Source organism: Bos taurus, chromosome 3 (genome assembly GCF_002263795.3).
Source record: "Bos taurus isolate L1 Dominette 01449 registration number 42190680 breed Hereford chromosome 3, ARS-UCD2.0, whole genome shotgun sequence".
NCBI classification, from domain to species: domain Eukaryota; kingdom Metazoa; phylum Chordata; class Mammalia; order Artiodactyla; family Bovidae; genus Bos; species Bos taurus.
Window position 1 is genome coordinate 6,921,780 of NC_037330.1, and position 26,063 is coordinate 6,947,842.

Consider the following 26,063-nt stretch of genomic DNA (forward strand, 5'->3'; position numbering starts at 1 on the left):
TTAATGAGCTACACTATGTAAATCAACCATACTCCAAAAACAAAAAAAGTTAATGAACTGTGTTAAGTCTATTTCTATTCACCATTAAGTAAGCACAGTTACAAACCTGGAGCCATAGAAACCTTATTCTTCTCTTCCAAAATAATTTTCCCATCAAAACTCATAGCAGGCAGCATTCCCTGCTGGAAAAAGATTACATTCTCTTTCTTTAAACCAAAGTACTTGTGCTTTGTGAAGAATTCCTTTGTAGATTCCATTGTTCTGCCACTGGTCATTATATACCTTGCAAGAGAAAAGCAGATCTTCTAAGCAATAATGCTATGTGAATTAGGGCAAAATAAAGTTTATTTCCTAAGATAAAGAAAATTTTTGAGAGCACTGTTTATTGCTTTCACTTCCTTCATCCCTTTCCTGAATAAGGCAGCATTGGTTGCTACCCAACAGGAATTTCCTCTCATTAATCCTTATGTATAAAATAAATCTGTGGCCTCTCCTTGGGGGCTGGCCCGCTCCCATGTCTCCGGAGTATACTATCTGCTGCCTGTTTTAATAAAGTTCTGCTGCTTGAGCTGTAAAATAACTCTGTAACACAATATTAAAACACACTTCCTGTAACAGAGAACCTGCAACAGAGGCTCAAGAAAACATTTCAGAACTGTGAAAAGTATAGTCTAAGTCAACATCTCTCCTATTCTAATAAAAGGGATAAAGGCATAAATGCAATACATTCTAATTACCTCTTACGGTTCTTTTTACTAAAATTTTGAAATGACATTTGGGCTCTGCTCACCCTTTATTTACAATCATAAAAGTATAAGTATACACTCTGTTGTCACAAAAATCCAACCCATGCCAATGTAGTAAAAGAGAAAAAAATTCTATCTAAAATTGTAATTATCGACTACAATAGCTTTTGCCCTTACTTACTGAAATGTAAACTATGTGTGAGTAGGGATTTTTATCTGTTTTGGTTACTGATATATTCCCAGTACCTAAAGGCAGGTACTCACTTAATACCTGTTAAATGAAAAAAATGAAGAAAACTATAAAATTTCCCAGGACAGTCAGTATCTGCCTGATTAACAAATTATCCTGGATATTTGAACTCTGGGCACAAAATCTTTGGGCATCATGATTCAAATGAAAAGGGACTAAACTGTTTCAAGTAAGAAAAATAAACTCTGAGTTGTGAGGAGAAAGAAAGAGAAGAAAATCCAACATGAAAGTTGGGACACTAAGGCTTGTAAGTAGAATTTTGGCCACTCAAAACACAGATGTCCCTCAAAAGTCCCCAAGGGAACCAAGATGAAAAAAACCCACAAAAAACAGTTTACAACTGGCCAATATCCTTCTTAAGAACTAGAAAAGCTGAGGTAATTATAAAAAGCCTATTTTTAAAGGCATCAGAGAGCTATAAAAGCAACATGGATTAGAACTTAAAATTTAAGATAGTGAGAATCTTTCAGAGGAGACCTTCAGATATGCAGCTGCCTTTTCCTGGGGGTATTTGCTGATCTGGGGCAAAGGCCAGTGGTAAGGAATCTGAGCTTGGACCAGGCAGGCCAGAGAAACCAGCAGAGCTTTGTTAGTCCCCTGGGGCTAAAATAACAAGATTAGTTACATCAGGGATTTCAAACACACAGCTGGTTTCCCCCTCAAAACAGGACAACTTCCAAAGCTGCTCTGAGAAACAGATTCAAGAGCTAAATCAAAACCTTTTAAAAAACAGAGCAGAATTCCCATAATCTCTTGGTGTTCAGAAGATGAACAATGGCTGAGATAGGCCCTGGAGAGCTGGCATAAAAGCAGAGACAGAATCCAAGTTTGGCCCACAGCAGAGAAATCAGTGAGGCTTTCAGGTTTGTTTTGTTTTGTTTTGTTTTGGGGGGGGGGGGGGCAAAAGGGTGGGGTTTCAGGAGGACAAGATAACCCAATACTTAAGGACATGAGTTTCTAGAGTGAGAGAATCCACTGAGTGCCCACAGCAGTGACTGGAAACAGATCTATACATCATCAGGAAATTTCAGTTACTAAAGATAAGAAGAGACTCCAAATGCGTTCAGAGGAAAAAGGGAGAAAAAAAGACTGAGAATCAGAATGGCAACAGATCTCTCAAAAGCAACGCTGGAACAATAGACCGATACCTCCAAATTTCAGAGGGAAACTGATTTTCAATCAAACTCTGTACACAGACAAACTACCAATCAGTATGAAGTTTACAGACTGAGAGAACCCTCTGAGGATCCAAAGGTACTCAGGTGGGAGTTAAAGTTGGAAATAAGTATATATTGCTCATTAAGGCTATAGTGATTATCCACCTAGCTATAATATATATTGATTTTAACATATAAAGTACAGCTCCCAAGAAAATCTGTAGTAACAGGAAACACCTCTGCTTATGAATAAAGTATATATGCATTTTGAATATTATATGCCAATATATGTTCAGACACTCTCCCATAATGAGATATATCTTACCATGGAATGATGCATTTGCTGCCATGATATTTTTCAGCTAACTGCTGAAGCTTCAGGATACGCTCTGCTTGAATCTGAAAAAGTGTCTTATGGGATGGCAAACCAACATCATACATCCCCTTGGGATATGCAACACCGAGTCTTGTCCCCTGCCCACCAGCTAGAAGAAGAACTGCCACTTTGTTCTGAGAAATCTGGAAAAGTCCTAAAAAAGAAAACACTTGTATCATTCTATAATTCAACACTTTAGGGTTAACACATACAAAGGTAGCTGCAAAGAGTCACCCTAACTGCATAAGGCATAAGAACAAGGAATTCACAAGTAATCGTGGATGACTACATTGTTAATAAAAACACTTTTATTATTAAAAAATGAAGTTTATATAATCCAACCAAACACCAGATAATTAATAATATACTGTAATGATCCAATAATTGTTATTCTGATAAGGTTGAAGGCAAAGACCAAGAGACGTTGGAAACATTTTACAGGCACCTGACAACTTATTAGTTGTGGCAGGTCAAGAAAAAGGATAGAAGATCCCCAGACTTCAGGATGAATGATGATGCTATTAAATCACCTCCAGCCTACAAATCAATCAATAATAACTGATTAATCAATTAGCATGTAAATATACTAGAGAGACTACCATCCAGTAAATGGAAAGACAAGAAATCCTGAGTTGGGGAAGCAGTGTAGAACAATGGTTAAGAAGCCAGGCTCTGATGTCAGGACACCGGGTATGAAACCAAACTCAACTGAATGAGCTTAGGGAACATGCCTGCAAAAGGGCATTAGGACACTCTGTGGGATGATGGAAATGTTCTATATTTTGATTGCAGTGGTAGTGTTACGGATGTATAACTTTTTAAAAAACTCACAAAACTAGTGCATTTTATTGCATGTAATTATACTTCAATAAAATTGTTTACAATGCCTTTTTTGTGAATGGGCCATCTACTGCAGCTCAGAAGGATGCGAAACACAGAGTTCTTGTGAAACTGCAAGTGAAACAATAAAACTAAAAATGGTATTAAAAGACAGAGGCTCTCAGTTTGGACTTGAAAAAAACAAAACAAAAATAAAATCTTGCCATATACCGTTTCTAGGAACTACCCTCATCTTTCTAAGGTGGACAGTTTCAGCACCAGAACGTAGAATAACCTGCGGGAAGAGGTAACATATAGAGTGGATCTCTGAGAAGCTCGAAAACCTGTAAAAGGTCAAATGTGATAAAGCAATGCTTGATAGGTTTTCTTCTATTTTCTGAATTTCATACTTTTATTAAACTTGTCAGAAATTCTGTGAATGAGGCAGGTCACTATCCATAACTGTAGGTCAAGCCAGAGGGGGCAGTGGTGGCCCTTATCAGTTTTTTTTGTTTGTCTAAATTACCAACTTCATGCTTTATGTGTGTGTGTGGTTTTTTTGGTCTTACATGTTTTTGATATATTGTGTGTGTGTGTCAGTTGCTCAGTCATGTCTGACACTTTGCTACCCCATAGACTGTAGCCCACCAGGCTTCTCAGTCCATGCAATCTTCCAGGCAAGAATGCTGGAGTGGGTAGCCGTTCCCTTCTTCCAGGGGATCTTCCCAACAGAGGGATCAAATCCAGGTCTCCTGCACTGCAGACAGATTCTTTACCATCCTGAGCCACCAGGGAAGCCCTAGGCTTTCCTACAGCTAATATACTAGTACACTGTGAACTCAGAGAAATATTCTTAATAAACCTAATATAAAATCAAAACTATCCTGATTCTACAACCTGCCTTCACTAGTAACTAAGCATAGCCACGGATATTATGCAGGAACTTTCTGGCAATTTTTTCAATCAAAAAATTTAAAAGCACATTAGATATTTCCATAGTTTTCACCTTTGATATGAAGCAGAGAGCTTAGCTACCTGAGAACTAATCTTCTCTCTTTCCTCCTTGCTTATTATGAGACTGTCCTTGTTTTCTCCACAGCATTTCACTGTACCTTATTAGAGTCTGAAAATAACATATCAAGAGTAATGCTAGACTCCAGTAATTATTACAGTAACTATAATCTAAGAGGTAAGTATAATTTTCCCCTTTTTAGACATAATAGGCTCAGATGAGTTAAGGACCTTGCCCAAGGTCACACAGCTAAACAGTGTGAATCAGGATGAGAACCTGACTCCAAGGCCTATGCACCAGCACTGCACTGCCTCCAGCAGTCTCTTATCACACCCAAAAGTTAACGGATATACTATACAGCACCATAACTTCTAGGTGCTGTATAACGGTCATTCCTATTGCCTTCCTGCCCCTCCTTCTCTCTTCCATTGAATTCATGAGAAGTTGCGCTGCCTTTTCTTAAATATCTTACCCATCACCCTACATGGAAAAGCTGCTGAGGTGGCCAAGAGCCCACATTCTGCAAAATTTGTCAAAGACTGAATTTCTAACAGCATTCCAGCTCTGTGTTGCCTTTAAACAGGCCCTACTACCACCATGTAACAAAGACTGGCTGAGATGAAGCAATCTGAAGGGAGAAGGGAACCATATAAAGCAGTTCTGAAAACCATTTTCCATTTGGTTATTTCTTCAGTTACCAAAGAAACCATGGTTTCTAGGAAATAAATTTAACTCTGTGCCGTCGCTGACCCATAAAGCATTATCTAAAATTACAGGTCCACAAATCCTTACCTAAACTAGATTTATTTCAGAAGCTTACTTCAGAATGTAGAATTCTTCAAAATTTAGAAAACAGATATAATACATATACAATATGTTCATATTTTAACCCAGCAGATCTGAGACATTTCCTTCTAATCACATTAAGTGAAACCAAAAAAAAAAAAGTTTTTCAATAGTATCTCAGGCTTCCCTGGTGGCTCATTAAGTAAAGAATCCGCCTGCAATGCAGGAGACCCAGGTTCCATCCCAGGGTCAGGAAGATCCCCTGGAGACGGAAATGGCTACCTACTCCAGTATTCTTGCCTGGAGAATCCTGTGGACAGAGGAGCCTGGTGGGCTACAGTCCATGGGGTCGCAAAGAATCAGACACAACTGAATGACTAACACTATTACTACTACTACTGTCTCAACCCTCATATACCACCAAAGGTGTTGGAATCAAAAATATTTCTAAATGTGTTCCCCAAAAGTCCCAGATAAATATTCTGGACACAAAGATCTTTGTTCTTTTTGTACTATTTTCTTTATAGAGCACATGTGTTTTAAGTTGTTGTACTATTAACATGGCTTCCCTGGTGGCTCAGTGGTAAAGAATCTGCCTGCCAAGGTAGGAGATACAGGTTTGATCCCTGGGTCAGGAAGATGCCCTGGAGAAGGAAATGGTAACCCACTCCAGTATTCTTGCCTGGAGAATCCATATAGACAGAGCAGCCTGCAGAGCTACAGTCCATGGTGTCACAAAAGAAACGGACCTGACTTAGCAACTAAACAACAAACTGTTAATGTGCTTCTAGTCATCCTTCCTGACTTTTCACTTTTACCTTCAGTCCAAAGTTACATTATTCCTCTCAGCTGCCTTACCCATAAAAGGTAAGAGCCACACTTCCAGAGTCACTTCCCCGTCTCAGCTCTAGCTCGCCTGATGGCCACCCAACATCAATCAGCACTTTCCCCAGGTTCTAACAAGTTATCAAAATTATCCCTGCATAACCTTTTCTCTTCCTTGAATCAGTTCCCTAAACCACTGCTTCATTCCAGATTTCCAAATGGTTCTGTTTTAAAGCTTTGCAAACCAACAGCTGGTAGTGGCCTCTTCCTTCATTCAAATAAATGGCATGTTTGTTTCCTAAGCCCTCCAATGCCACACTTTCTCCAATTCTTTTCTCTGATTTTTTCATCTATTTATTTTTTTAATTAAGTAATTTTTTATTGAAGGATAGTTGCTTTACATCTCCAATTCTTTCTCCATACTTTCTCTAATTCTTCTTTCTACCTGAGGACCTGATAACCCATATAATCACTATGTCTTAAAAACAGCATTGACACCATGCTTGCCAGGTGTATATTTACAGGCAGATCTACATTTACAACTCATCTCCAGCTAGCCACAACTATTCTAATGAATCATAACACAATTCATAAATATTTGTGATAAAAAGGTGTCTGCATTAACTTCTTCCTGTTTATACATCTGACTCATGAGCAGACAGAGAAAAACAAGAGGAAAGAAAGCAGTCCCAAGAGTATTAAAGCCAGCTGCAATTCCAGAACTAAATGCAGCTATAGCTGTTGTTAACAATATCAAATCCTGCGGAGCTGAAGTATTCATCTACTTGATCCATGTTACTGCAATAAAACTGCATTGTTTATCAAAAGTGTATAGTGCATAAATTAGTATCTGCTTTATGACAGACCAAATATTTCTTGAAATTAAGTAGGCCAATAAAATTCTGTAAGCCGCGTAGTTACATGGCAATACAAATGATTTCAAACTGTATGTGTCACGACGTTAATTCTATACAGGCAGCACTGCACCTATCTGAAAAATGTTGACTGTTTTTATAAACAGCCTTAAAACGTACTTAACCCATGTGACAATTAGGAAATTATGAATGTTTATTTCAAAACTTCCACAAAAATATGGGAAAAAACTTGAAAGTACAGTACTATATCATCCTTCCCGTCTTTTCATTATACAACACGAGAGTTAATTACCTTCCCACAGAGGTCAGGACCTAACACATATCAAATCACAGGTTTAAAAAGAAAAGAGGAAAGAAATCAAGCCAGAGTGAGCAATTTCCAGGACACGGGTAGAGCTCTCTCCTCAGGCGAGTGGGCCCAACAGAGTCTGAACAGTTTTCCTAGTAACACTTAGAGCAAACAGAGAGGAGTTTACAGCAGCCTCTCCCAGGTCAACTGCTTCCTGGATAACTTCCTGCTTGGACTAGTTCCTCTCAAACATCCTCTTTGATTTGGGCATGTGCCTGAAACAAAGAGGCTAGCACAGGTGCTTCTGAAACAGCATCATCAGAATTTTCTGTCTAAACTGCCGGCACTACTGGACAAGCGGTGGGGTAAATAGGCTAATCAACTGGTGCAAACAAAGGAAGACGACACAAGAGAGAGGAGGTGTTCTAAGAGTTGCATCTTTAATCACATTTCACGGGTTAAACAATTATTTTATAGATTAACTATTTCCCCAAAATATTAAGAATGAAAAGTAGACCAAGGGAAATCTCTATTTGAACTGGTTTTAGATACTGGGGGATTATTATACATTTCATTAGGTATAATGATGGCATTGTAATTAGGGGAAGAAAATGTCCTTGTACTTAAGAGATGCATACTAAATTTTATGAGGATAAAAATAACATAATGTTTGCAATTTGCCTTAAAATACTATAGCAGAGAAAAATAAGAAGGATATATGAAGCAGAATTTTGAAAATTATTTAATTAAGGTGATATATATGTGGAATTTCATTATACTATTTTTTGTCCCCAAATATCTGTTTCCAAATAAGCTTGAAATTTCTTCATAATAACAAATTCTTAAGCAGGCTACATGACTATACATAAACTATGAACCTAATGTATGTGTGTGTATATAAGAAAATACTAAAAAATATTACTAGTAAGTATCTCTGGATTGTGAGACAGCAGAGATTTATCTTTTTTCTCTTGTAATTCTTAGTATTTTCCAACCTCTCCAAAATATGTGTGACTTTTAAAATAAAACAAATCTATTAGAAATATCAGAGCACTAGATTTCAAAAATGTAGAGGAAATGATGTTACTAATACATTTTTCTAAACAACCCATTTACTTTTCTACCACAATGCTATATAAATTAATTTTTTAAATGTCTCATAGGCAAAAAAAAAGGCTAACACTGACAACTAATTTATTATAACATAAAATTAGAAGATTGCTTTGTGTTCAGTTTAAGCATGGGTTGCTTTTATAAAGAATGGAATTTTTTAAGCAAATATATTTTTCCAGAGTAAGTATCCTTTCTAAAATAATATTCTCATGGAAGCTTCTAAATTACTTCTTTCAAGATCTGAGTTTATAAGATAGAGATTTTTCAGACTCCTCAACCTTTCATTTTCTGTGCTTCAAGAATTAAATTAAAACAAGAACTCTCTTCAGTAAGGACCGTAGTGGTCACTTACGTACTCATCCTTCGGCAAAATTTTCCACCCTAGGTGTTAAAATGTCTGATGTCAGTAGTCACCAGACACTCTGAAATTACTGTAGAATGCTTTTACTCTCCCTCTCCTGGGGCACTGGGATGGGGCAGGGGCAGCAAGGGTGCGGGGTTTGGGGCCCAGTTTCTTTGATACAATTATCAATAATCTCCTATTGTCTGAAATAAAGCATCCTAATCTTTGCAATGGAACTCTCTTTCCTTAGATAACTTACTGAAGAAACTTCATTTTGTTACACACTTTGCACACATACGGTAGTTTCTAAGCGAAAAGGATGTAACGTCTGTTCCAAAGTCTCCTTCTCCACCCCTACTGCTGAAGCCACGATTAACTATTGCTCCCTTGACGGTAAGCCAAAAGGAAGTTTGCTTTGTACTTTCTTATACTAGACTTGCTTGTAACCGTTCCGGATTTTAATTTAAATGAAAGGTCACTGGGCTTGTTCCATAGATTCCAACATAAGAAGAATTAAATTATACATAGATTCCAAGTATAAGAAGTCTTCATTGCTGCTCATGGTCCCCATTATACAAGGTCAAAGTTTTATCTTTTCAAAGAGTTAATTCTAAGACTTTAACCCCATAAAACCACAAGGAGAAATATAGGCAGCTGGCATACCAGAGGGTAAGAAAGGCCTTGTGTGGCTTTTGGTCTGAAGTAGAAGCCTTTCTGAAACCCAGGGAGGGAGAGAAGGATTAATGAATCCAAAGTTAGTGAGCGTCAGAGTATCACCACAGTCCTCCATTCAGAAGGATCTGCCTGCAAGTCCCTCTCACATCTTAGTGGCAGAGCCCTGTTCTAAGTGAGAAGTTACATTAGACACTAACAAACATTTTAAAATCTGAAAGGACCCTCCCTGAAGATCATCCAATTATTTCAATGTTTTTAATTTCCAAGCCCTTTTAAATAAAATCTCAGGTATCAAGCTTTATTTATGTATCAAAATAAGTCAAAGTAGAACTGCTCCTGGAGTGGGGACATGAAGGGGTTAGAGACCTACTGTTTAGCATCTGTTCCTGCCCTTCCCACATGAAACAGTCTCACCAGCAGTTAAAACCCTAGAGTGCTTTAGAATACAGTTTGAGAAAGAATAAATCTGTAAGCCCAGAGAAAGACATGAAGATAATGGTACAGAAGAAGCTTGATAATGGTAGTTATGTTTCTTTTCTGGGAAGATGCAGAGAGTGCCAAAGAGCAAAAGACAAAATAAAAATAGCCACAGTATACTGTGAATACAGGCTATAAATCATATCCATAAAAGTAAATATGTATATTACTAACTACTAGGTGGCAATGGGGGAAAATAAAAGCACAGATATGATGAGATTATCAGCAACTTCTCTACAGTTATTTCTGTTACTTTGATATTATTAATATTTTTGCCATACAGTAATGTATTTTTAAAAAGGAAAGAAAAGTATTACTCCAGCCTGTTCTTTCTACAGTTGAGGAAATAAGGTCCAGATATGCCGAAGCATGGACAAATACTCAAGGGCTGGGCTGCAACATTTAGTCACTTGTACTTACAGAGTAGTAGATTATAAAAACCACAGTTCTTAACCCCACCAAAAGGAAAACTGAATTTTAGTTATTTTACCATTTTCAAAAGCATTCATTAGTACTCGTTATGGGGACAGATTTTATGATACTCTTTAGAGGAAAAAGCACTGGAGTAATTCAGGAAACATTTATCAATCAAGTTATAACTGCAAAATACTGTTCTAAATACTATGGATATACATAGAAACGAGGATATGGGCTGCTCTTTAAAAGTTTACATTATGATAATGAGGCAGACATAAACAACCCTTATAAGAAAGAATGAAAGAAAAGCGTGCACAAATAACTCCAGCCTGGGACACTGAAAAAGGGGATGGACCAAACACTATTTGTGATGATCCATGGAGAATGAGCCACCGCACTACACAGCTCCAGGAGACGGGCAGCCTCACAAGGAGATCCAGCCACATAGAGAAGGTGCAAAGGCCAGACGCAGCTAAGGACAAGCACCAGCAAAGGCAGGAAAGGCATAACAGAATGTTCAGAGAAAGATGAATTACGGGCTCCACCTGAAATGTGTGGGGCAGTAGAATCAGAGAGAAACATAAAAGACAAGACTAGATACACAAGCCAGGGCTGGGTTAGGGAAGGTTTTTGGAGTAAACCAGCATGAACTGAAACATTTAGCTTGTGCTCCAGGAAGGGAAATCTAATAGTAGTACAGATAATGAGAAAGGAAAGAGACTGGAGTTAATTTTGGACTTGAAGGAGAAAAGCCATGAACTAGGCACATGAGTCTGGGTAAACTCCAGGAGTTGGTAAGGGACAGGCAGGCCAGGCATGCTGCGGTTCATGGGGTCACAAAGAGTTGGACACGACTGAGCGACTGAATTGAGGCGCCAGAAATGAAAAGAGAATGGAGGGACTGGCAACAGGAGCCACAGTGTCCTGGCCACACAATCTGTCACTTCTGGATTCGTCACCTGGTTTAAGGTCTTAGGGAAGTCAAAATATTAGTGATGTGACTCAAGTTACTTTAGTGGGTTTAAATCCATTAAATGGTATATCTCATAAAAAACCTTACAGCTCATCTTTCCCGGCTCAGTACCTTCACTTTCCCAGGCCTGCAGCTGATCTTGATCCCTGGTGGCACTGCCCAGCACCTCTCGAGGAACAGGTTCCATCCGTGCATCCACTTTCTCTGGCTGGGAGGAATGGTTAAATCCTTCAATGGCCTTTTGGAAAAATAAGTTCAGCTCCTGGAAGTTCATGGCCTGGAGCTCCGCATAAAGTTCTACCTGTTGGGCCTCCTCCAACTCATTCCAGAAATCCAGCAGGTGTTCCTGCCCAGCTTTGGACAACCTGAGTTTGAGGTCATTAACATTCATAATGCTCTAATAGCCAAGTTTTGTGATAACAGAGGTGTAATTTCTGCACCTGTAAACCTGAAAGAGAAAAGGAATCAACAGCAGGTCAAAGTCCAACACTGAAACCTAAGGAAATTTTTCCTGCTAAAAATGAGTACATTAAAAAAAACCTTGAGAATTCCCTTGTGGTTAAGACTCAGTGCTTTCACTGCTGGGGCTCAGGTTCAATCCCTACTTGGGGAAGTAAGATCCCGCAAGCAGCACAACACAGCCAAAAAAAATTTTTTTAGTAAAATTAAAATAAATAATAATTAAACACTTGATGTTAAGGAAATTTTGCTTTTCCGTCATGATCACACTCATAAGAGACCAAACTTGTAAAACAATGTTAATTATTCTTATATATCAGGCACTGCACCAAGTACTTTGCTTACGTGGTCCCATTTTATTTTCAACAACTCTATTCCAAGGGTGGTGCAGCAGTAAAGGATCCACCTGGTGGTGATGCAGAAGACGCAAGAGACACAGGTTCAATCTCTGTGTCAGGAAGATCCCCTGCAGAAGAAAATGGCAACCCACTGCAGGATTCTTGCCTGGAAAATCCCACGGACAGAGGAGCCTGGCAGGCTACAATCCATGGGGCCGCAAAAAGTCAGACACCACTGAAGCAACTAAGCACACCTCAGCACAACACACACGGCCCTTTATCTTTGCCTGTTATACAGCAATTTATTCTTGGCTATCCCGGCGCCCTGGCCAACTTGAAAACTGAACATAAATATTTACTGGGATAGAAAACAAGAAATAAAACAAAGAAAGGCATAACTTAAATTTTATGCTAACCTAATGAAGTGTTTTACCCTGTACTGGAATTGGAACTGTCAGCCCATTCCAGTATTCTTGTCTGGAAAACAGCACGGACAGAGAAGCGTGGCAGGCTAAAGTCCATGGGGTCTCAAAAGAGTCGGACGTGACTGAGCAACTGAGCACACACACACATGACAGAAATACTACTATTATCATTACTTTACAGGTGAGAAGACCAAGGCACAGAGAAGCAAAGCACCCAGCTGACTCGTGCAGCTGGGGTGTGAATATAGGTAGTCTGATTCCAGGGCTCTAGCTGCCTCTTTACACTCCTCTGACCACTAAACTACTACTGAAAGAATACCTAACTGCTTAATATTTCCAACCTTTCTCCTTTTATCTCTAAGAACAGAAATAGAGAATTCAGAATACAACAATATCAAGGAGACAGAAACACCTACAGTCATAAAAAAAAATACAATTTTATCTCAAAAGAACTTCTGCAAAGAAGGAATAAAATAAGTCCACCATCTTTTCTAAGAATTGAACCCTAAAGGACAAGCAATATACACAAAACAATCAAGGGATAAGACAATGCTTTTTAAGACTATTCCATGATAATCCAGCAAAATGTTAAATTTCATACAATAAAAAGAGAATGAGGAAATATTTCGTTTACTTACCTAATACAGATAAATGCAAGAGAAGACAGACATTATCCAGAAAGCGTTCACAAAGGAAGCATGATCTAGCTGTGCCTCAAGGGTTGAGCATAGATTATATAGATAAGATTAGGAAATAAGTGGGCTTCCCAAGTGGCTCAGTGGTAAAAATCCACCTGCCAAGCAGGAGACATGGGTTCAAATCCTAGGCTGAGAAGATTCCCTAGAGAAGGAAATGGCAACCCACTCCAGTATTCTGCATAGGAAATCCCATAGGTAGAAGAGCCTGGCGGGCTACAGTACCCAGGGTCCAAAAAAGTTGGACATGACTTAGTGACTAAAAACAACAACAAGGAAATAAGCAGAGCCTGGTGTCCACGAGAAGTACACATGAACAGGACAGAGAGCGGCAAGAAAGTTCAAGTTTTGTGTAGAATGATGGGAAATGATTTAAGGTAGGGCTGACGTGTGAAGGGCCCTGCAAACTAAGCAAAGGAATTTAGATCTAACCGAAGTAACAGGAAGCCAACAGAGATTATTAACAGGGCCGGGCCACCATGCTTCAGAGACATGAGAGAAAAGAGCATCACACAAAAGAGACTGTATGGAGAGACAACTAGAAGCAGGAAAACAAATTAAAACACATCTGCAGGTACGAAAAACCAAAGAGGAACCAGATTTGTTGCAGAGGAAATAAAAGTAAGAAGGATAATTTGAGACATACTGTAAAGAATCATCACTGCATTATAATTACTTAACTTAGATATAAAGGACGGAGGGAAAGTAGTTACCAAAGAAAAAGCCAACTATCTTCTCCTCTAAGAATAGTAAAAGGTAGTTCAGAGCAAAATTCTGCCGCTCAGTTAAATTGCTTATTTACACTGTTCCCTTCTGCCGGTGAAGTGGGATTAATAATCCTCACTACCTGATGAAGACTATGAAGCATCAAACACCATTTACGAACTCAGGTCAAGAAAACCTACATCTGGGTGTCCCCTGAAGGGGCAATAACAACAAACACTAAGATATACAGAAACACAGTTCTAACGGCTTTATAGACAGCTGTTCACTTAACCCTCAAAACAACCCTTAGGTCCTGTTATTGCGATTACTTTACAGAGGAAGAAACCGAGCCACAGAGATAACTTGCCGACAGTCCAAAACCAGGAGAGTGATAGTTAGGACTCAAATCCTGACAGCCTGATTCCTAACTGCATGCTCTTAACCATCATGCTGTATTGCCTCACAGGAGAAAAAAAGACTCTGTTATCTTTGTGTAGATGTCTACGCGTGTATGTGTGTGTGTGTAAAACAGAGATGGCAAGAAAAAGAAGTAATTTGGACTTTCTTTATTCAGAAATATAGACACATTTGATGTTCTTATACCTGACTCACTGTGCAAAACAGTTCATATGCCATCATGGAAGAGGAAGGAAATGTGCAGGACAGCAGGAGAGGAACTTCACAGGAGGAACCAGATATAAGCACCTCCATGCCACAAAAAGCATAGCAATTCCTCCATTGATTCTGGTAAGAGGTGTGTGCATGTGTGTAATGGTAAGCAGCAGCGAATAAGAGACTAGATTAGGATTTTTATTTTGACAACCAAAGTCTGAAAAAGGTGAAGATCTATAAACTATGACAAAATTTCCGATATGCCCATACCAATGCACCGGTATCAATAACAATGACATTATTTGTAGTAGTCCACCATTATCAAATATACCTTTGGTGGTGGTGGTTTGGTGGTGGTTTAGTCACCAAGTTGTGTCCGACTCTTGCACCCCATGGACTGTAGCCCACCAGGCTCCTCTGTCCATGGGATTCTCCAGGCAAGCATACTGGAGTGTTTTGCCATTTCCTTCTCCAGGGGATCTTCTCAACCTAGGAATTGAACCTGGGTCTCCTGCAGTGCAGGCAGATGATTTACCAACTGAGCTATGAGGGAAGTAAATATACCTTTATTGGAATTTAAACCCTAGCATAAAAGATATCTGGTCTTCCCAGGTGGCTCAGGGGTGAAAAATCTGCTGCCAATGTAGGAGGCACAGGTTCAATCCCTGGGTTGGGAAGAATCCCTGGAGGTGGAAATGGCAACCCACTCCAGTATTCTTGCCTGGAAAATTCCATGGACAGAAGAGTCTGGTGGGCTACAGTCCATGGGGTCCCAAAGAGTCTGACCGACTGAACACATGCAGGCAGGAATAAAAGATATCTAGCACTTCACGCTCCTTTTCTGCTTTCCTTCCTACTCCTTTCTCTGCTGCTATATTATGCCTCCCAAATTGGTAAGTAAACCTCTCAAACCTTTAGAAAAACATAGGGGCCATAACCATCGAATCCTATAAATACTCCACAGCATGGCATATTAAATCTTTGTTAGCCTTAGCTAAGGGAGCCAGCCCAGCAACAGTGAAGGAATAGAAACTGCCTTCATTTTTCTAATTTCACCACAAAGACCTTAAACTAAAGGCACTACGTAATAACATATATATAGTATCATAATCACTATTACCTGGTTTCAGATATCGTAAGCCACGTACAAATAAATATAGCATAGGGTCAGGCCAAACTTAATAAAATCTTCAGGAAACCATATGTTCAGCACATGTGTGCTCTAAACCCTCCAATCCCATCTTTCTGCTTGGCCAAGCCAGGGGAAAGCCAGAAATTTCAACCCTCTCCCATTACCAGTATTAAAACAAAAGCGGCAAGTAGGTTTTGTTCCACTCAAGTAGGTTTTGTTCCACTCTCAGGTCCTCCACAGGTAACTCGAATCCTTACTGTACTGTCAACGCTTTCAGAGTCTTTTCCTCATATATTCAAGACACCCCAACTCGCTCCCATGGGACAGTTACAACGACTTCTCCCCACTGTAGGATCCCACCCCAAGCTTGGCCTAAGTCCCCTGCCTGAGAACCTCAAGGCCCCCGTCCAGGTCCAGGTGAGGCTCCACTCCCAACCGCACGACAAGCCCCCGATTCCAGACCCTGCCCTTCTGGGGCTCCCTCACGCCAGCGCTCCCGGCCAGGTAGCCGGGGCTGAGAAGCGCCACGGGGCACAGAAGGCGGTGTGGGTGTGAGGCGGGATCTTCCGCGTGTGCCCAGACGCCGGCTCTGTGCACGTACGTGCACCGCGTGTCCACGTCGCGCGCGAGGCCTCGGAAGCGTGTGCGTGGCGGCACCGGCCCCCCACCGCCCCAGCTCCCGAATCCCGCCGTCTACTCCAGGATGGCGGGAGAAGGAGACAGCGATTGGGCTGGGCGCCCCTCACCGTTCTCGTCGCGACCGCAGCTCCGCCCGGCTCCGGCTCCTTCGGCGCGGCCACTCATCTGCGTCCAGCGCCAGCTCCTAATATATACCTTCATCCGGGGGGCCGGGGCGGCGGGGCGGGCCGGGAGCTGGGGCCAGGGGGAGCGCCGGCCCCGGCCACCCCGCCCCTCAGTCTACGCGACGAGTGGCTGCCGCGCGGGGAGGAGCCGCAACCCTTCTCCGCGACACGTCAGCTCCCTGAGCGCTGGCGACACAGAGGACGCGGGGAGGAGCGCCGGGAGAAGAGGGGCGGGGCCTCCGCGTCACTCATCCTCCGGCCCAATGGGGACGGGGCGGGGGTCCTGTCAGCAAGCGGCCCCGCCCCCCAGGGCCCTGAGGCCAGGAGGGGCGTCCTTTGCGTCCGATGGAGGGGGCGAGGCCGGAGGCCCGCGAAGGTATACTGCTCAGGTTCTAAGCGCCATGACTTCACCGCGTTGTCCCTCGAGGGCACCTCCCGTGGCTCCTAGTCAGCCCAGTGGCCCCGCGGCTCGGGGCGTTTCCCCTCTTTCCCGAAATGGACCGCAGAGTTAGTCCGGGAGCTGTGTCATCGGGTGGCTGATTTCCGACCGCCCACACGGAGGATTGCGAAAGCGCGTTGGCCAACGCAATCGAAAGCGCGGAACACCAGGGGCGGGCCTGGCGTGTCCTCTGATCTGGGGCTGCTGTTTCGTCTTGAGTTGGCCAGATAGGCCTGAGAGTTGGCCAGATACGCAGGGCCCTGACCGTCTTTTCTGTTTTATCGTGGTTTACGTCCCAAGCACGTGAAGCAGGCCCATTTACTTTTGCATAAATAAGCACACAGACACAAATAGAAAATGCAAGCCAATGTATTAGGTAGCCCGAGGAAATGAAAAGCGCGCCATTGAAACCGAGCCCACACATCAGCTTTGTGTGAGTGGTCTTAACCTCCCTGGGCCTCCGTATATGACAGGAAAATGGTCTTTGGGCTGGCTGACCTCCAAGGCCCTCCAAGGCAAGGCAACTGTTTATAATTGGGTGCGTACCATATATCTTTGTGTGGATATGCCCTGCAGATAATATGCTTGGCATATAAAAGCTGTGTTTAGTGTAGCACAGCTTTTGCAAGAAGTCCAATATGTTGAAATATCAAAACATCTAGATTTAACGAAACACCTGACAGACATTCAGCTACTTAGGTGCCTTTCTTCTGCCTTCCTGAGTGAAAATGCCTTTTAATTTTATCAATTTCAAAATTATCCACTGCATTAAGTAACAGAAAAATCTATACCAGATAAGTACTGCTGGTAGTAATACATTCAGGAGGTTGAATATTCTATAGTTCATCATCCCAGAATGTCATCCATTTGTTTGAAAGATTTATAGTATAGTAGTTATGAACATGACATCTACAGACAGAATTCCAACTTCTTTGTTGCTTGGAATCTTTGGCAAGTTGATTAACTCTTACTCATCAGTTTTCTTATCTATAAAATATGGACAATAATAAAAATGCCCCTTAAGGTTGTTGTGAGAACTAAATCAGTCAATACAGTAACAGAATGTAGAACAGAGTAAACACTAAATAAATTGTAATTGTTTCTATATGAGTGAGCATGCTGTCAGGCCCTGGAAACCTTGATATACTTCTCATCATTTGGAAAACCTTCCATTGTTTGGATCCCTGATACTATAAAGAACATTTCTCTTAAACCTTTCATAACTAAGAACAAAATTGCTCCCATTAATGTTTATAATAGTTCATTTTAAACACTTGAGTTGGGACTAGTTCTACCTTTTCTTTTTTTAAATAAATGAACTCTTTACTAATGACTTTTCTCTTTATTTATTCATTCATCTAAAATTAATAGAATGCCTATAATACTCCAGACACTATTATAGTCTTGTTTAAAGATATTTTTCTTTTAAAAAATATTTATTTTTATTTATTTGTTTGGCTGCCCTTGGTTCTGGTTGGGCATGCAGAATCTTTCATTGCAGCATGCAGCATCTTTTTGAAAAATTTTGGCTTTGCTGGGTCTTCGTTGTGGTGCAAGGGCTCTTCATTGGTTCATGAGGGCTTCTCTTGTTGCAGAACAGAGGCTCTAGAGCTTGAGGGCTCACTACTTGAGGCATGCAGGTTTCTCTCTAGTTGTCCTGCAGCACGTAGGATCTGAGTTCCCCAACCAGGTATTGAACCCACATCCCCTGCATTGGAAGGTGGATCCTTAACCACTGGATCACCAAAGAAGCCCTATAAAGTGTTTATCTTTTAATTTTTACCATACTCATGTGAGCTAATTACAAATATGGAAAGGGAGTGAGGCTAGAATAACCTCTTAAGATTGGAATTGAAGTTAGCATGAACTCATGATTATTCATCCAAATACAGAAATTGGCATAAATACATGTGCATATGTGGTAGAACTGTATATTTGGGGAGGGGGGTGAACTATCAGTTAGTGGATTTGGGTAACAGGTATATGAAACTTTATACTGCTCAACAATTTCTTCATAAGGCTGAAATTACATACAAATTTTAAAGTTCAAAAAATTAGAATACAACTAATGCTGGGTCGTCATTGTCAGTCCAAAAGAAAATCTTTATCCCATGGCACACTCAACCCTGGAAGAAAGGATCGAGGGTGAGAGACTCCATCACAAGCCCTCCTCCACCGGGTTGGAAAGCCACATCACTTGGGAAGCTATAAATGCCACCCAGTGCTGTTTTGCGTGGCAGTCGTGCTCCCCTGGGACAAGAATAATGCTAGGAAAGTGTTTTTCTCTTATTCTCAACCTTCCAGTTGAAAACAGTGAGGCTTAGATGAGGAGTGTGAGAACATGTTGTGCAGAGTGGGAAATGGCCTAGAACCCCTTTTATTTGCCTGGCCCTGAGGTTGAACTATTCTCTTAAGAACAGACTGACACATTTTTTTCAGCATTCAATCAAGAACAAACAGGTGCTTATTCAGAATATGTTTATTAGGTAGTTCTGTGCGGGTCCTTGTAATGGAAACCATGGGGAATCAAAAGCTAGGGTGGCTGGGTCTCCAGGGAATATATAGTGCAAAAGTAAGCGTGGGGGAGAGATTCCTTTTCCAGGACAGGGGCCGTAAGTGCCACGGGGAATGCACACATGAAGGATTTCAGAGCTCAGAGGAGGGAGAGAATAAAAAAATGAAGACATTTCTTAAAAGGACATGCATTCAATAGAGTTTTAGAGAGAGCTAGGAGGTGAGACAGAGAAGGCAATGGCAACCCACTCCAGTACTCTTGCCTGGAAAATTCCATGGACGGAGGAGCCTGGTAGGCTGCAGTCCATGGGGTCGCGAAGAGTCGGACATGACTGAGAGACTTCCCTTCCATATTTCACTTTCCTGCATTGGAGAAGGAAATGGCAACCCATTCCAGTGTTCTTTCCTGGAGAATCCCAGGGATGGCGGAGGCTGGTGGGCTGCCATCTATGGGGTCAGACAGAGTTGGACACAACTGAAGCGACTTAGCAGCAGCAGCAGCAGCAGGAGGTGAGAAGCCTCACTCTCTACGAAGGCTACCCCTAGGTTTTCAGCCTAGGCTGAAGATGAAATGGTTATTTGTGTTCATACTGGCAACACCTGATGCCTCCTCAGCAGAAGAAACCAAGGGATTTGTACTCAGAGAAGTTAGCAGGCAAGAGATCTACATAGAAAATGGTACTAAGCAAACTGTGAAATCAGAAGAGGGGTGTTTTAAATGGGCTATTATCACACACATTCAAAAATTCAGAAGTCAAAAGAAGGTCTTATGTTTTGTCTTTCAGGGACAATGGGATTTTGGTGACTATGGAGTGCTTTTTTTCTAAATTTACTAAAGTGAAAATTGACATTTAAGAGAATATATATTTTTAATTTTAGAAAAGCAGATATGTTACTTAATAACTAAAGAGGCTATTTGCCTGCTTGTTTTTCCCTGCAATCGTGTCAGATATGTGCCAGCCTGTCCATACTTCCTTTTGTTGTACAGTGAGTGAGGACCCAAGCAGACTTTTCAGACAGTAGGCTGGTATTAGCAAGCATACACCAGAGTCCTCCCTTCACTGTCCTGAACGTGATGGCCTCAGCAAGGCTGTTGAACAACTAAAAGGACCAAGGTTACTTCCCAACAGTTGATCAGCACTAGGAGCCTCTGGCTTAGCTCAAGGCTCAGTTTGAAGACAAGCCTGAGCATATCGTTAGATCACTATTTCCAAGAGGTAAACAAATGAGCAGTGGAGGAGTTAGGGCTCTAACTTTCCTGTTGACAGTTTCCTAGGACTTGAACACTTCATTCTCACTTGGAATCATCCTGACTTAGCTCATCACTCCTCCCACTCTCTAAATTTTCTGTAGTTCAGGGTGTGTTTTGAAATATTATGAAATAATGAATACACCCTGTTAAACTTTTTTTTTTTAACTCAAAGTACAGCCCCTCTAAACTGACTATAATCTAGGAATAAATAACAGAAAGAAATGAACCTGGATAGAGTAGATGAGAGTGTTGGTATGTAATACTTACAGAGATACACAGCCTCAGGACTCCAAATTGAGTAGGCTGTTGTGGTGTGGGAGAATGGAGTTTAAATTCCCTTCCAGTGCTGTTAGCCAGAGATTGTCTGGTCCATCTCCCTTAATTCATAGAAAAGGAAACAATGAGACCTCCCTGGCAGTCCACTGGAAGACTCCATGCTTCCACCACAAGGGGCACAGGTTCAATCCCTGGTCAGGGAACTAAGACCCTGCGTGCCATGTGGCACAGCTAAAAAAATGAATTAATTAATTAATTAATAAATCCCCCCTAGAGTTAAGAACCAGAACCAGTATTAGAAGCCTATCACTGTATAATAGGGGTTTGCTGGATTTAATGAATGGAAAAATTATCCAATTACTAAAAACATCAATCACCATAAAAAATGTTTGGAGTATCTCTTCAAGCCAAATGGCTCTCTGCCATTCTGAGTGGTCAATTTAATGCCCACTCTTGGAAGGCCACTTGACTGGGATATTTCTAATGCACAGTGGGGCTGTCCCAGGGGAAATTCCACAGAAACTTAGCCTAGAATGGCATCTGGCCAGCACCAAAACCAGAACTGTAACATATTTTGTTCTAAACCTGTCTCACCACCTATCTGGTCATTGTTTTTTTTTTTTTCACTGACAACTCATTTTATTCCAATGAAAAACAAGTGAGAAAAGATCTCCCCAGGCCCCTCAAAGACACAGTAGCATAGTTTGGAAAAGGCAAACATGGTGTGTGTTGAAAGCCCATTTCTCACTGTCAGCCTGTTCTCAAAACCAGAGCATGTGTTGCTGTACACACCTTTCAACAAGCAACCCTTTCTCTTAGCTGGGAGTGGAGAATTCTGTTCTTGAAATACTTCCACAGTTACTCCTTCTCACTCTGAAGCTTCCAGGCTGGAAAAACATAATTTCAACTATGCCAAAAATAGACTAATAAGAAACAATAAATATTAATATATACCTGTGTCAGTTGTACAGTCTCAATGCCTCAATAAATACCAGCATTTCTGCTACTGCTAATTTGTTTAATTAGCTAGCCTGACATTCCACATGGTGTAAATCATCAATGCTGTTAGCACTGGAATGGAAACACTTCAAGTGATAATGGTTGGGTTTTCATCCTGCATATGTATTTTAGCCAGATAACCCCATCTCAACTTAGATGTTTAGAGCACCAATTCTCAGACCTTGGAAAGGGATTTTGCTCTCATGCTATCACACCTTCTTCCAGCCATCTCCTCCAAGATAGTAAGACGTTGACCTGTTAAAGCAGAGAAATTGCAGCCCCGAGTCAAGCTAAGAGGACAGAATAGACTCCAGACTAAAGATTCAGTTCCTATTTCAGATCTAAAGCAACTAATGGGAAAGTAGTAAAATTTGCTTTTTGATTTTCTCAGTAATACCATTCAGTCCCTTGCTTTTGATTCTATCCTTTTAGGTAAATAAAAATCTTCAGTCAAAATCTTCATCTTCCAACGCCCATTAATCAGCTACCAGCTATAGAGTTCTTGTAAGAACTGATTTAGTCTTGTGCGTATTTTCCAAATTAAAATTTTATGAAAGATTCCAGTAACAGATCCTACATAATTGAAATTCTTAAGTCCCCTGGAGTTTTTCCTTTGAATGAAGTAAGAAATTTAGTTTAATTAAAATCTTTATCCACGGCTCCTTTAGTATGAGCTTGCCATTTATTAGCATGGATTTTTAAAGAGTAGAATTTTAAATCGGGTACAGACTAACTGAAAGTTTTTATGTTAGTTACAATTCTTTATTCTGACTCCTGTCATGGAAGAAGTATGGGAATCAGTATAACAGTTCTGTATTTTTTCCGTAAGGTCACTTGAACTAGAGTTCTAGAAGCCGTCTGCTGTGGGAGTTGCTTACTCTTTGGTGCAGCTGTCCACCCACTTGGTAGAGGAGCAGAGGGTTGTGGGAGGCCCTGTGCAAGACCTCAGTCTGCACACATTGCCCGCAGACCTCTTGACCTCCTCAAGCTTGACAACCTGATCCTTGGGTTCTGCACCCTCTGCACCCTGCATTCCTTAACTTGTAGCATTATCAAGATATTTTTAGGTAGACGCTGTCAGGACCCAGGAAAAAAAAGTTTCACAAATGTTTTGAGACCCTTATGCTTCATTTTACAGCTCATCAGTGAATGAAGTTAGAAGAGCCTTGTCCGAATTCTCTTGGTACTAAAATGCTGCTGTAGTAGCTGAGCTGTAGTATCTTATTGAAAACGTGCCACCACCTTGTCCCACTGTCCTCAGATGAGATCTTTAACAGACTTGGAGGCTTCTAGCAGGGGCCTCCTCGTGAGCCCTCAAACCCATTCAGCCGGGAGCTGGTGGAGCCGCAAGTTGGCCTTCAACACCTGGCTTCAAGAGCAGGGCAGGACTCCAGGCGCTTGCGCAGGTGATTGGCAAAATCCACCTGGGTCTGCGAGAGGACCTGGTTGATGATGGTCTTCGGCAGCCATCCCTTGAGGTCAATGCTGAGCAGCCAGGTGAGTTTGGTCCTTGAGGGACTTCCAGCCAAGGGGCGGAGCACCATGCAGGTGGGGCCGTGCTCAGCTCTGATGACACCCTTCTGCTGGGGCATCTCCTCATAGAGTGTGGCCATGCCAGCCAGCACACACATGGAGCCCCGGCGCTTGGTACAGCCTACGCTCACAAAGTCTCGGGGCCCCACGAGGTTTCCTGCCGCCTCTGCAGCCAACTCATGAGTGATGACCGTGTCTTTTCCAATCTTCTGCAGGACCTTGATCTCCTTGACATTGGGATTCCACTCGCCCATGGCCTCCATGCGCTCCACAAGCTCTTCATAAAGCCTCTCCATGGGCTGGTGCACCACCACCTCCAACCGGAACACCTTGCCCACGTCAGGGATCACTTTACTCAGCACCTCGTCCCCATTGGCCTGCCGGCTCTCCTTCTTCCAGCCCTCCTGGTCTTTGAGGATGCCCAGGGCCCTTTGCATGGCCTCCTCTCCCTGCTGGATATAGGCCAGCTCTTGGTTGCTGTAGAGAGGGTCTTCCAGCTGAGAACCTAGGAGAGAGCCGCGACGCCGAACCTGGTTAATCCACGCAGCTGGGGCCGGGCCCCCTAGGGCCCTCCGGTTGAGCTCCTGGCCGATGGCCAGCACAGCCTGCTGCTGCAGCCCCTTCATGCTGCGCACGTGTCTGTAGGAGCTTCCGGCACACAGCTTAAACGTCGCGAGAAGCATCTTTCCGGGCAGTAGGGGCAGGTGTGGAGTCTGGCGGGGATGCTGAGGGCTCCTGCTGTGGCCTCTGGTCCCGGAGGATGGCTGCTCCTGTGCTTCCTCAGCCTGACAGGGTTGTGGCCTCGGGCCCTGCAGCTGCGAGGTCATTGTTTTTTTATGCCTCTCAACTCAGTGTAAATGACAAACACAAAGGACAGTATTATTCTTTTTGGAGGTATCTCCTAGTCACCTGTTCTTTCCTTATGAACCTACTATAGCTGAAATTTACCTTATATCTTCCAGGTAATATCTTTAAGGAAAAGATAAAAATGGCATGTCACCTCCAGGAAACCTCAGGCACAGTAGAAGTTCCTCACATTTTTTTGTTCCAGGCTTCACATCTCCACCTGTGTTACTTAATATTAATAGAAAAAAAGACCTAAAATCATGAAACTCTGATAGTATCAACTGGCATGGCATCAAAATTGAACTACAAAATGCAGTGTCAAAACTTATTTCATTCTCAAAGCTGCTGGGTGACTATTTCTTGTATCTCTCAATAGCATTCATTTATTCATTCACTTTGTTTTTGGTCACTTAGCATAAGAGGTAAGAATACGGACTCTGAAGCCAATGAGCATGAGTTTGAGTTCTACTTAGTTACTTAATTAAATGACCTTAAACTGAGTTAGTTGATGGCTCTGTCCCTTACCCCCCAATCTGTAAAATGGGGATAATGTTAACACCTACCTACCAGGGTTGCTGTGGGGATTAATATTTTTAAAGTGCTTAGAGCAGTTTCTGACTCAGAATAAGAGCTCAGTAAGTTTTGTTTAAAAAATAATATTTACTCAGTGTGGAGTATTGGGACGAGAATGCTGCAGCGGGCAGACTCTAAAGTAACTCTATGACCCCCACCTCCCGGATGTGGAATCCCCTCCCCTTCAGGGTGGGCGGAACCTGTGACTCACTTCTAACAGAATATGGAAAAGGTGATGAGATGGTCATTCCCATGCACTATGCTGTAGGCCACAGTGTAGGGATGTCACACCAATTATGAGGCTGTATTACTTAAGGCGTTTTGCTAGCAGACATACTTTCACTTTCCTACTGGCCTTGAAGAAGCAAACTATGTTGACAGCTACCTACAGAGAGAGCCACACGGCAGGGAGCTTCACACATGTTCTTGGAGGTGGGAGTGGCCTCCAGCCAGCAAAGATACAAACAAACAAAAATCCAGAAATGTGCAGTCCTACGGCCATAAGGAAATAAATTCTGCTAAAAATTGACAGCTTGGAAGTGGACTCTACTCCAATTGAGCATCCAGAATGCAGCCCATCTGACACCTTAATCGCAGTCCAGTGAGGTCTTGAAGCATAAAGATAACCCTTGGCCAACATCTTGATCACAGCCTTTTGAGAGACCCTGAACCAAATGCCCCAAGGAGCTGAACAAGTTGGAGAAAAACACACAACCATTCTGACTGGAGTCACTTTAAATTCATAGTGAAAGTCATTCAGTAATGTCCGACTCTCTGCGACTCCATAGACTATAGACTGCCAGGCTTCTCTGTCCATGGAATTCTCCAGGCAAGAATACGGGAGTTGGTGGCCATTTCCTAATCCAGGGGATCTTCGTGACCCAGGGAACAAGCCTACGTGTCCTATACTGCAGCAGATTCTTTACCGCTAAGCCACTGGGGAAGCCCAACTATGCAAACACCATACACTATACTTCTTTAGTCTTTGCAATTCTTCCAGATAACTGTTTCACTTTGCACTTCTTCTTGATAACCATTAATTCTGAAGAAGCTGAAGTTGAATGGTTCTATGAAGACCTACAATAACTTCTAGAACTAAGACCAAAAAAAGAATGTCCTTTTCACCATAGGGACTGGAATGCAAAAGTAGAAAGTCAAGAGATACCTGGAGTAACAGGCAAATTTGGTCTTGGAGTAGAAAATGAAGCAACACACTGGTCATAGCAAACACCCTCTTCCAACACAAGAGACAGCTCTACACATGGACATCACCAGATGGTCAATACCAAAATCAGATTGATTATATTCTTTGCAGCCAAAAATGGAGAT

General features: G+C 41.9%; 1 protein-coding gene and 1 pseudogene across 5 annotated transcripts in view; both read right to left on the reverse strand.

The window, feature by feature from the left end:
* The window catches only part of UAP1 (UDP-N-acetylglucosamine pyrophosphorylase 1), a 32,335-nt gene extending 15,468 nt beyond the window's left edge, over positions 1-16,867 (reverse strand). For 3 of the 5 annotated variants that reach the window (NM_001046404.1, XM_005203527.4, XM_005203526.4), the window contains 4 exon segments: positions 107-282; positions 2,479-2,683; positions 11,245-11,581; positions 16,246-16,301. In NM_001046404.1, the coding sequence (NP_001039869.1) occupies positions 107-282; positions 2,479-2,683; positions 11,245-11,524 (661 nt within the window). In that variant the 5' untranslated portion in view covers positions 11,525-11,581; positions 16,246-16,301. 5 annotated transcript variants of the gene reach the window in all.
* A 4,926-nt stretch (positions 16,868-21,793) lies between these two features.
* On the reverse strand, positions 21,794-24,157 carry LOC782522 (steroidogenic acute regulatory protein pseudogene; annotated as a pseudogene).
* Between the last annotated feature and the right edge of the window lie 1,906 nt (positions 24,158-26,063).